Source organism: Centrocercus urophasianus, unplaced genomic scaffold (assembly GCF_019232065.1).
Source record: "Centrocercus urophasianus isolate 14NV4802_14NV808 unplaced genomic scaffold, USGS_Curo_1.0 seq_14, whole genome shotgun sequence".
Taxonomy (NCBI): domain Eukaryota; kingdom Metazoa; phylum Chordata; class Aves; order Galliformes; family Phasianidae; genus Centrocercus; species Centrocercus urophasianus.
The window spans coordinates 44,718,634-44,730,748 of record NW_024884586.1 but is presented as its reverse complement, the minus strand read 5'-3'; the positions used below and the strand labels follow the sequence as shown (position 1 = coordinate 44,730,748).

The following is a 12,115-nucleotide window of genomic DNA, read 5'->3' as shown; positions in this document are numbered from 1 at the left end:
AGGAAATGTGCATAATTTCCTCAGATCTTTTACAGAAGGTAAAAGCTGGGATCATTTCTTCCACAAAACTTTTAGACCAGTTAGTCTAGAAGTGTTCCAGTTGGGAACACTGCAGGTTCAAGGTTATGGGGACCTCCTCTGGATGCCTAAAAAAAAAAAAAAAAAAACAACATACAACAAAAACCAACAAACAGTGCTTTCTTGGCAAAGAAATAAAAAGACATTTGTCCTGAGGAGAAAGTGCTTCCAAAAGAAAGATGCAGTTGGTGAACTTTTAGGGTGAGGGTAAAAGCCTTTCATCTTTGTATGCCTCCTACGTGCCTGCCTGATAAATTCCTGCTGTGCCTTAGCATAATGTCTTAGAGATCTTATGGTGGCTGAGAGACTTGGAGATCTGCAGGCCCTGGGAGAATGCCTGCATGTAACACACCACAAGAAATAAAGGAGATCAGTTCAGGGTAGATATGTTGTCTAGCTATTTTGAGCAGCACACACTGTACCAAATACAAACCAAAACACTTCAGGAAAAAAAAATATGGATTGAGCAAGCCTAAACTGAATTGTACAGAGAAATTAAAAACAAAGCCATAGAAATCTGACACAAATATGCTGTTAACAGCGTTACTTCAACACAAGAAAGTCCACTTAGGCAGAGGAATGCACATTCACAATCCTTTCTCCATCTCCTGGATTACTGAAGACAGCTGTATGGATGATATTAAATAAAAAGGGTTTCCCTTTGGATTTACACTATGAGATGTCAGATACATATTTGATCTCTGAATTTGAAGATGCTACATTGACAACTCTATATCCTCACACTATCTAAAGCACATCCTGTTCCAACACCCTACTGAGGAGCAGCTGTTTCAGCTTGGTTATCTGGGAGCACTCGGAACCTATCCCCATGCAGAGCTGTTGGTGTAATCTTTGTAATGATCTGGGTACTTCTTAGAGCAGATTTGGTTTAACTTTTCTTCTCCTTTTCCTGAAATTGAATGGCTTCTTTGTAGGGAGCTCCCCTCTTTGAACAGCTGCAAGAGCTAAGAGAAATCAAATGTTTCTCCCAGCCCTCCATAATCAAACTGTTTCGTTCTCCCCATAATTTTACAACTCAGTTCTCAGTGTAGCTTCAATTCTGAGTTTTATCTTTGAGCAGAATGAAAATAGTCTCCCTGTCTCCTTCTTCCTGCCATCTGCTCCTTTTATCTTTTGAGAAGTAGGGAACATTCAACCCTGTGTGAAGACCTGCTCCTTTCCATTGTGTCAGTTGTGGTGTTTGAAACACTTTTTTTCCCCCTCTTTAAGTAGATGGAGATCAAGTAGTTTCATATTATCAATTTCCTATGTGTTGCTCTGTTCATTATCTGACGGATAACAAAGAGCCCTCAGGGAATGAAGAAGCACTTTGTTTGAAAATAGTAATAACAAAAAATTTCCAGACTGTCTGGGGCACTATACTTTGCTTCTGAGCCTGGTGGTGGCATTGCTTGCAAAACTGAAGCCCAGTGTCTCATAGAGGAGCAGGTTGTAGAAACATGAAGATAATCTTCTCCATCCTTTGCCTTCAGACACTACTTAGAAGCTCTCTCACTTTCACTAGAAGCTCTGCTTTGCCCTGAAGGACCTCTCACTCTCTCTTGCCCTGCCTTTGCCCAGAACAGATACTCCTCTATTTTGGCAATACTTGTTGAAGGCAATTCTATCCTTGGGCTCTGCTGAAGTCAGTAAAGCACATCTATGAAGCCACTGTCATCTGGCATTAAGAAATCCTTAGACAAAGTGCATTAATTCAGATACTGCATAATCAGTATGTTATGCAAACCTTTATGGTGAATTTGTTTTCTTACCTCCTAATGCAAGGAGCGAGCCAATGGAACAAGCCTATAAGCCAATGGGGTGCCAAATGCAATCTCTTAGGGAAAACAGCGTTGTAGTGGACATAAAGCTTGTAGGTTTGAACTAATGCAGTAAAATGCCAACATGTAAACATATTATCCAGTTAGACTTTGCCTAAGAAAAGTTATCCATTTCTAAACAGTCACAAATGCAAACCACCTGCAAGGCCTTGAGGAAGAGTTCCCTGAAGGTTTTCATTGTGTTAAATACATCTTCCAAGGACATTTTTTTTCGGTCTTCACAAAGATAGTCAGCTAGTTCTTCTTTCTTCTTTTCGATGTTGGCCAACTCCTCCTGCAGGTCCTTTGAAGCACTGACACTGCTCTGAGACACAGTTTGCAACAAATTTATGCACCTTAAGTGATACGTTTTGAGCTGCCCAGAATTGTAGAGTCATTGGAAAAGACCATCTAGTCCAACCCAGTTAAGAGCAGGTTTGATAAACCTGACAATTAAGACTCAGTGACAGCATGCTACGTTTTCTTAACTGAACCATGTGCATTTCCCCCAGTTCCATTTGGACCAGGGCAGCTCATTGTATGCTGCCACTTTTATCATGTAACCAGGCAAAAATTTGGCACAAACTGGGATGACTTATCTAGGGTTACACAGAACCAGAATTTACCCCTTTTAGTTTTAGTTACATAGGCCTGTTTTGAGAAGTTTTAAAGCTAGGACGTCTGGAAATAAACACATAAAAACATACTGTAAATCTGTTCACTCACTTTTTTTTCCTCTAAGAGCAGTGAGACAGAACATGTTACTGTCCCATATATATTTGTAGCTGGATCACAGGTTTCATTTTTAGCGTCTTCCTTTCTTTTGCCCACACACATAGCTAACTGCCCCTCAGCTGTTTCCTTATCACAGTATCACTTTGCAGAATTGGAGAATGAACAGGACTCTTCCTCCACCCCAGTGCAGAGGGAGGTTGTTAGGACCCCTGCCCACAGACCCCTGTGTCCATCGCAAGCTGAATTTTGGAGCCTTTGAGAAGAGATTTAAAGTGATTGGGAAGCAGGGTGCAAAGAACCTCGTGCCCCCTTTACCTACTTGAACAAGTTTTGTGTGCTGTATTTTTAAATCCTCTGTTGACAAAAATAAACGCTTCTCTATTTCCAGCAGTTTCTTCAGATTGTCACCTGCTTCAGCCCGCATAGCGTCAAAGTGGAACCTGAAAGGCTCACAAAAGGCACAATGAAAATAAAGGGGTGAGTCTTTTGTTTGTTTGTTTTTCATTTAAAAACAATTATAAAAACAGTTCTGCAAAAGAATGCAGGATTAGTTGTCTAGCAAACCCTGCTTATGCAGGTAATTTTCCTCTATGTAAGCCCTTTTCTCTGCTGCTCAAACCCTCATCTGAGAAAGCAGCTGTGCTTCTGCCCTCACCATTTCCTGGGGCAGCACAGGGAAGAACCTCTCTGTTCAAAAGCCTCCAAAATTTTCAGTCTATTTTTATTCATAGGCAACACACACTCAACTCTCGTGCCAGTACTGTCAATAATTAAATGGTTCTTTTCCTTGCTGTTTTTCTCCATTGTCTATTTATAGTCTGAAGGGTTATCTCAAAGTTCATTTACCTCACATGGAGGACCAAACATATTACAGTGCAAACATGTTTTATACCTCAAATATCCACATTTACCAAAAGAAAATCACTGATTCATCAAAACCTGATGTTGTCTAACAAGGTGCATCCAGATATGAACAGCAATAGAAGAACCCTGTGCAGGATTTGCACTGTAAGCACCTCTCCCAGGGCTGACTAATAAAACAATTTTATAAGTTTGGGGGTTTGGCTAAATTTAAGAGCAATTATTTTACAAAAAAAGAGCACATTTATTGCATCAGCAAGGTTTAAATTCAGATAACAAAGGTACCTCTATTATTGCACATAGAAGAAAGAAATTTGTGCTTCAGAACAACATCCAACAGAAATTCTGCACAGATATCAAGGAAAAGCCCTGACACTTCATATATTAGTGCTTCCTGCATAATCAAATCAAAATACTTCTACCTTATTATTTAGCAGCTACTTAACAATGTCAATTTGCCCCAGATTTACAAGTTACACTTGCTTCTAGTTACAAGGAAGATTAAAACACTTTGAGGTTCCTATGAATTCATAACAAGATTAGAACTGTTAATCCTGCTGCTATACATCTGTATTTTGATTAGTGCAATTCAGCATGTCCCTCATGTGATTCTTCTGAGCTAAACAAATTCAGCTGGCTTTAGGCTCACCAAAACCAGACTTTTTTTCTTTTCACCCACTTGTACTGTAGAGAAGTGCTGATATTTAACTCAGGTCCCTGCTTGCTAGTAAACTGCCCCATTCTGTTTTCACTCCAGCTTTGCACACATAGTCCTTATGGCCCGGCATAAGAGTATGATGGAGCAACTTCAGGAAATATTTATTTTACAAGATATAGAAGAATACGATCCTTGAAATCAAGTTCACTATTTACTTAGTTTCATTTCTAAGGCAGTAGAGGAGCATCTGAAAGAAGAATCACACAGAGCAACACATGAAAAGTTGTAACCAGATTGATTTACAAATCTCAGAACTGTTTGATTTTAGAAGGGAAACGCTCTCACACACTGGAGAAGTCCTGTAACCTTATTACACCACCATAAAATGACTCAGCTTGTTGTTAGCTTAAAAGAGGCAATTCATACATGACAAAAACAAATAATGTCCTACCCTGCTGCCTTGGAAACAAAGTCAAGATCTCTGGGAAGCTGCAGCAGGTCATTGTGGTTTTTTTCAACCTCCTAAAATTGAAGTAAAAAATCATTACCTTTCACTGTTTGTCAAAGGGCAGGAAAGTCTTTTAAGCTGGACAATATCTGGATTGAAAAATGAATGCTTCAGTTTTTGTCCTTATAAGTGCTGGGGTAAGTTTAGCCTTGTTCATTTCTTTCTGTCACAGTTGGCAGCCGTAGGGAGGAAAGAAGAAGGAAAAAAAGGCTCTTAACTGCTCAGGCTTACATCCCATGTGCTGCCACAGCACGCAAGCTGACCTGAGATTTTGTCTTCATAACACTAAAATTAACCTCATCTGACAGATGCATTTGGAAGGCACGTCCCCATGAGAGAGCAGTTGCAGAAGAAAAAGAAAACACAAAGCAGTCATGTTAAGCAAACCTGAGGAAGAAAGCTAACACTAGGTTTTCTACGCATTGCTGTTAATGGGTTTCATCTTTATTTTTGCCCAGGGAGCGGTGGCAAAGCGCTCATTGTATTTCAGATACAGAGGCTCACTCTTCTGATGTCTTTGGTGGGTAGTGCTGAAATTACAGCCCCTTAGCTTCTGGGGAATTAATAGTAGAGAATAACAAACACAGAAATTATTTTACAGTTTTGTTCTACCTCCAAAATGTGGTGAAGCAGAGTAATGTGGCTTTGGTTTGCTTTTGTATCTGTTAGTTTGAGCAAGGCACTGATTTTAAAACCTCCAGCATCTCCAGTGTGATGCCCCTGGAAGATACAGAAAAAAAGTTCCTTGTGTTTGTATCTGAGGCTATATTTGGAAATAGAGAAATTAATTAAAGAAAAAATACCAGCCTACTTACATAGTTGAGAAAGTTTCCAACTTTAAGAATCAACTGACAGAAAACCGGCAGTCGACGACTGGTAAGAAGTGCTGAGGAATAAAAAAGCATTCTCAGTAAATTACATGGAGCTGTCTGAAGCAGGGTTTTCCTTACATTTGACAGTGAGTTAACAAAATTATCATCCAAGATTGTGTAAAGCCTCCTTTATGAATTTGGAAATCAACCAGTACAGAAATAATTCAACTTAATGAAAGTAGAATGAATGAAGTTTCTGTTTTAGTCTCTTTTCTACAAGTATACGGAAAACCAGTTTTTCCATCAAGTATGGATGTGTCATCACTGCAGCTGCTTATAAGGGAGACCCACTAAATGAGGCAGTGCTTAAATTGGCAAAAGTTGATAGCCTGCATTTTCAGTACATTTATTCTAGGTTAAGAAAAGCATAGCGTTTTTTTTCTTTGCCTCAATGCCATCCTTTAAGGCATAACTGGTGTTAAAACAAAAACCAAGGCTAATTTCTTGTGAAGGGAGTTTCTGAAATGCTGTGAACAGGGACATTTGTTTTGGAAGCCAGTACAGATTGTGATGCATCAACCAGCATGCAACCAGCATGGATGGAAGGAAAACTGGAACCGATTTGTTGTTAGGGACAAAAATCATTGCTGTGGACAAAAATTCAACCTCTACTCAAACAACATCTGGCACTGACACGTAGGAAATTTCCTTCTTCTGTACAGGGGTCACTGATGGAGAGAGGCAGTGTGTTTTATTTATGTTGACAGAAGCTCCACTTAAAGCACAGCAGCACAAATTGCCATTCTACTGAGTGAACTCTAAGGGGAAGAATCTGCTGTTTTGATTGTTAACTACATTTTCTGCAATTAAAAGGTTAATTTTTATCAGATCATAGCTTGTAAAATCACTGATGCCATTTCTAATAGCATCAATATTAGAAATAGAAGCTCCCCGTGACTGAGCACTGGCCATAGACACATCTGTGATACACTTACTTTCACAAGCTGTCCTGATGGCTTGTGCTTTTGGCCACAGACACTGCAGAAGAATTTGTGTTTCCTCACAAATCAGCATACATTCAATTCGCAACTGGTAGCTAAAAGAAATCAGCAGGGGAAAAAGAAAAACAAACTATGCACCTAATTAATCAAATTCAGCAGAGAATAACCCATTTTAGGCAAAGTGCAGTACCATCATTGTTATGTTCACTTTAATGTTCTGACACAACATGCTTCTCACTGAACTGCATTATAAATAAACCAAACACTGAGGCATTTCCAAAGATGCCTCTTTCAGAAAGCAATGTTATGCTGAAATCTGGCAGTCGTTTCCTTGCATAACAAGGCAATAAGTTTTGATGATTCCTGGGCAGTGCTAGCTAGGATTTTTGTTCTTCCTTTTTAATTCCAAAATAGAAATTCTGATTCTATTTCAGTGATGCCCTTTAATGATATTTATGCCTAGCCATGGATTAATGTTGTGGAAGACCCATAAAAACATTCTCTAAAGTAATTTTAAAGCTAGCTGTAACTTTGAGAAAAAATGCCACATTTTAACTACTGCATTTTCAAAAAAGGCATCTCAGGCTATGGGACAGGCAGCTTCTCATATTTATGGAGGCTGTTCCTATGATTTACAACAAATTACACTGTTTTTAAGAGCAGCACAAAGATATGTATGCATCTCATCTGACCTCATAAAAGTCAGGAAATTCCTGGAAGGTGGTCAAAGCACAAGCAGTGCTGTGATTCACCCTTTGGTTTGTGGGATCCCTTTGGTGTACCAGTCTCTGGAACAGAGATGGAGTAAGATCCTGGTGGCTGGGTTCCGTCTGCAGCTTTGTGTCATGCAGACAGTGCAGCACAACAGTCAGAAGTTTTCTCAGTAGCTTATTAATACCCAGGTTAATTTAACACTAGTTTTCCAAATATGTTTGACCTTTGGGAAAGAAACGTTTCTACAGCTAGCTGTTCAATTTACAGTCAGATTATTTATCTTGGGCACTGACTGTTAGAAACATCCCTCTAGTACAGGAAATGGAGGTGTTGATTCTTACAAGTCAAACTCAAGGATTGAAAACAAAGGCAATTTTGCTTACCTAGGAACCTCCAAGAGATGGAGATAAAACTGGTCTGCATTTGTTAGTTCTGACCTTTCTTCTTTGCAAGATTTCAGTTTGTTTATCTAGCAACAACAGAAACAGCAAAATACCCATAGAGTTATTTCTGGTGCCCAGTGCAGGATCCAGTCACAGTTTCTTGCTCTACCAGTGAAAATATTTCAAGCCAAGCAAGCACAACCAGCTCTGATATGGTAGCAGGCTTCGTAATACCTCATGGCTTTCAGGCAGCAGTTTAAGTAGCTGTTTCAGTATCCCAGCATCAAACCTGGATCTGTCCCCTTTCTGAATCATGTTAGCAATCTCTTCATTGGAGCTGTGAGAAAGAGAGATGCTGTGAGCAGAAGAGACATTGAAGCCTGAAGGAAATTTTCTAACCATTTAGATGTGCTTTCTGAACTTTGTTCCTCTTCACGCAGCAAACCCAGAGGGCTCTCCTCTTACTGCATCCAACATCACTGAGGAGAGATTTACGCTTGAATCCTTCACCACTTCCAGCAAAGCTCAGGCTAAAAACAGATAGCTCTCCTCCTGCTGACAGATAGTTAAGAGTATCTCAGAGAGCCTTACTCCAAATCTTTGCCTGTAACTTTGGCAGTCCACATGTCTTTGAAATGAGTCCAGACTGCTCTACTTTGGGCTCAGATCTGGCTGTAGGGCAGTTCCATCCGTCATGGTGGGGCTCAGCTTGCTGAACCACAGCCACTAACTGCCCTGAGGAGAGCTTCACAACTACCCAGGGAATCATGCAGAAAGAAGAAATAGCAACTGGGTTAGGTTATTCACAGTTCTTCCCCACTGAGAAGAAGAATTTGTAATGGAAAAAGAATTTGAAAAAAAATCCTTCAGACAAACTGTGGTTTATTCTCAACATAAAGGCTGAATTTCTTTTCAAAGGCCTTCTAATATGGGCTGTTGCACAAAAACGCAGGCATCCATGGACTTCATCCTGCAGTATTTCAGGGCATCTGAAAATAATTCTATTTTACTAGGAACTAACACAGATTCCTTTCTTCTGCTTCTTTTCATTCCAGTGTGAAGACTGTCACTTACCAGATTTCCATTGATTAATTATAGAAACTCTTTTCTATTAATAGAAAAACCGAACAAAAATTGTGAATGATTTTTGGACCTGAACTTCTCAGGATGTCTCTTTCCAAGTTACTTAATTTTTAATGTTCAGTCAGGAATCTTGACTCCTTGCTAAGAAAAGATAGTGGTTACAAAATGTTCCTGCTACATTTCATTTAATGTCTGAAACATACGTACGTACATCAAACAAATATACTTATCTCCAACCTTACCACTTAAATTGCTTCAGAAATATACTCAGAAGGAGACTTTTCTTTGGACTAATGAATGTGACCTGCCAAAAAAAAAAAAAAAAAAAAAAAAGAAAAATGCAGCCACCTGCCTTAATTTTAACAGAAATTTTAGAGCTTCTCTTGTTTGTTGGGCTAGATTCACTCTTCTCCAGCAATAACATTATCATCACTCTTAATTGAACAATTTACAAAGCTAACAGTTTACAAAAGTACATGTAATAACATTTGAGAAAGGCAGAGGCATAGAGAAGGGCACAGATTTGTCTAGAATAATGCATTTTTTTAAGAATTGACACTCTAATTCCCAAGTTCTTCCATTCTAAAGTACTGTACTGTACTCAGAGTTACTGCAACAAATACAATTCTGGACCTCTCCTGTTTCTGTTTCAAGGCAGCTGTAGGCAAAGCATACCAGAATATCTCAGCTTTTCTACTTTGTTATAGAAAATTGCCAACAATAAAGAGTGAATAAGCTTTTCACATTTGCCAAGCTGTACAGAAAGTGAGCAGTCCAAGTACCTGTTTTGACTTCTTTGCTGGTCTTGTCTCCCTTGGTTTTGTTGGTGAGGCACAGAAAAGTAGCTCCAAGCTTGTGTAGTCAGGCTCTACAAGCTCCTTGCTGCCATTTGGTACCACAGCCCACATGGAGCGGCTTTCTAGAAGAGATCAACACTTCAAGATGGATTAACAGAGAGAGGAGCGCTTTCAAGGCACCGTGATAAGTAGAAATAAAACAGAAGGTAAACAAAACGTGACCATGGAGGTATTTAAGAGATGAGTGGACTTAGCACTAAGGAACGTAGTTCTGTGTTGGGACTTTGGAGGTCATTTTAATGGATGGATTTGGTGATCTTGAAGCTCTTTTCTAACCTAGATGATTCAGTGACACTCATTAGCCCTGGTCTACTGTTAATTATTGAAGATTTGCATACACCAAAGACAGCCTCCCAAATGTTTGAAGGACAATTAAATCTGGAAGACTATCTCCACATGTGATTCACTAAAATGAAGGCAGCAGATCAACTCAATTGTTCTTTTTACTACTACTACTACTACTGATGGACTACCCAGTGCAGAATTGTGAGAGCCACACAGGGGATGTTGCATTAGTTAAATAAACTTAAGTATCTCTGGACAGAAAATAAAAACTCCAAAACCCTGGGTTATTATAGGATCACTAGAAGCCACCTGAATAACACACAGCAATTCAAAGTATGAACTTATCTACAACACTGGAATCTTTAACAAAGGATCTCACCTCCTTTTTCTTCAGGAGAGATTGCAATAGTATAACTGAAGATGTTAGATTTGAGTCTGAATTTGGATCATGACCTAGAGAAGACGACTTGAGCCCAAACTGTTTTTAGCATGTGTATTTATATGTTTTATCATAACAGCAAGTTCTTATCTCTCTGATTTCCCCCTTTCTTTGTGACAATGGAGAACTCTTACAAGATGTATCATGAGTTCTAAAAGCTGCAGCAAAGTGGAAACTTTCAGCATTCTCTTTGCTGAAAGGGGAACAGGCCATGCAAAGCCCTTTGTCAGATCACATTAACCACAAACCTTAGTGTTATTTTTCATGGAAAAAAAAAAAAAGAAATTAAAAAAAAACAAACACACATAGCAGTGGTCAGAACAAAATGAAGTTGGAAGCTATATCCTGCCCTGAGCCTATGTGTTCCTCAGCCCTATTGAGGAGGGTTTTCCTGGATGATGCATCTTCTGGCTGTGCAAGGGAAAAACAAAACAAAAAAGTAGTAAATGCTTCAGCTGAAACAGCAGTCAGGGATGGCATGCCAGGAGTTCGTTAGAAAAAAAGCTCAAAGAATCTCAGGGCATTGCTTTTCCACACATCTTTCCACTCAGTGCAATTCAGTGTGTTTTGAAAACCGTAATTAAACTTCACAGCATCACCTAACAATGCTGTGGAAATTAAGAAAAAGAGAAAAAGACATTTTAGTGGCCAACAGAGCCTCAATTCAGTGCTTTGCCCAAACTATTATTTCGTTCACTTTGTCCAAATTTAGTGAAGAATTTGGCTTTCCCTATCTGTGATTATTGGCTTTTTTTTTTTTTTTCCTGTAGGACAGAGGTTGAGCAATAGGAGCACTTGTATGACCTGACGTGCTGAGCCAAAGCCTAGCTCCCAACATTAGCATCAGCCTGGTTGTTACAAATAGGCACGTACGTCTCACCACGTCAGAGGGGAGCTTCTGCCAGTGAAACACCTTCATCCTTAGCTTCGGTGTCTTCTTAGGGCAGGGCTGCTTGCTGTATCCACAAGTAAAATGGCTGCACTCAGGATTACTGCAGAGCTGGGGAGGTGGGAGTGATGGTGCATTTATGCCAGGCATGAGAAGGGGTGGGGGAGGAATCTTACACCTAGGAGGAAGGAATGGAGATGGTGGAAGCAATGGTAGCAGAGCTGGCATAGCAGGCTGCCCTTGGGAAGGTGAGGAGACACCTTGCTGGGGTGGTGACGTGTTCCCTGGACGTTGCTGAGGCTTCTTGGAAAGGCTGATTTTTGGAAAAAGAGTCAAATCTATACTAGGATTCTCCACTTCCAAGTCCATGTCAACCTGAATGCATTTGTTCACCTTCTCAACAGATCTTCTGGGTAGTGATTTGCGGTGATTCAGGCACTGTGTGCTTGTTAGCAGGTTCTTCATGCTGTCCCTTGGTTCCATATTGCTGCCCTATGAGACAAGGAGGAAATGCAGAAATTAACAAGGTTCCCCACAGCTGTTGGTTACTGCAACATCTACAGAAAGACAGAGAATTAGCAGTCAACTTCCTATCAAGACAGACAGTATTTTTTTTAATCCACCAGTAGCATTTCACAGTTGTTTCAGCTCTGTGAGTCAGTAGCAAGACAGTACTTCTAAGATAAGGCTCATTTGGGTCTTTTGATCCTTCTACTTTCTTGTTCTGACATAGAAAGTTAGGAAGAGCAAGTGCCATCAGCACTATAAATCCCTACCTGGTTGCTTTTTTGGCCCTGTTACTCAGCCGTTCAGTGGAGTTCCTCTTTTGAAGAGGGAAATGAATTCTTCCTGCAGGTGCTGTGCGCAGGGGACTTCTCAGGCAGCAGGGACAGAGTCACTTATTCCTAAGAGACCACATTACCACAACTTAGAATGACTGCAGAAGGGTGGGGATTTTGAGAGAAACATTAGCCTAATAAATTAAACAAGCT

General features: G+C 39.9%; 1 protein-coding gene across 1 annotated transcript; it reads right to left on the bottom strand.

The window, feature by feature from the left end:
* Window positions 1–2,013: 2,013 nt before the first annotated feature.
* Window positions 2,014–11,588, bottom strand: LOC122157669 (inverted formin-2-like). The gene is made up of 11 exons (XM_042813618.1): window positions 11,108–11,588; window positions 9,436–9,572; window positions 8,896–8,957; window positions 7,805–7,907; window positions 7,571–7,656; window positions 6,468–6,568; window positions 5,476–5,546; window positions 5,273–5,380; window positions 4,604–4,674; window positions 2,953–3,073; window positions 2,014–2,223 (listed from the first exon to the last, which is right to left on the bottom strand). Exons 1-11 carry the CDS (start codon window positions 11,586–11,588, stop codon window positions 2,014–2,016), a joined length of 1,551 nt encoding a protein of 516 aa, XP_042669552.1.
* Window positions 11,589–12,115: the final 527 nt, after the last annotated feature.

What these genes read in the sequence shown, in the direction of transcription:
- LOC122157669 (XM_042813618.1), bottom strand. Translation starts at nt 11,588, where the DNA reads ATGAAGAACCTGCTAACAAGCACACAGTGCCTGAATCACCGCAAATCA. An exon ending in TTTCTGAAGCAATTTAAGTG is followed by an intron (nt 7,908 to 8,895) that starts GTAAGGTTGGAG and finishes TCTTTCTCACAG; the next exon opens with CTCCAATGAAGAGATTGCTA. An exon ending in CATCAGGACAGCTTGTGAAA is followed by an intron (nt 5,547 to 6,467) that starts GTAAGTGTATCA and finishes TTTATTCCTCAG; the next exon opens with CACTTCTTACCAGTCGTCGA.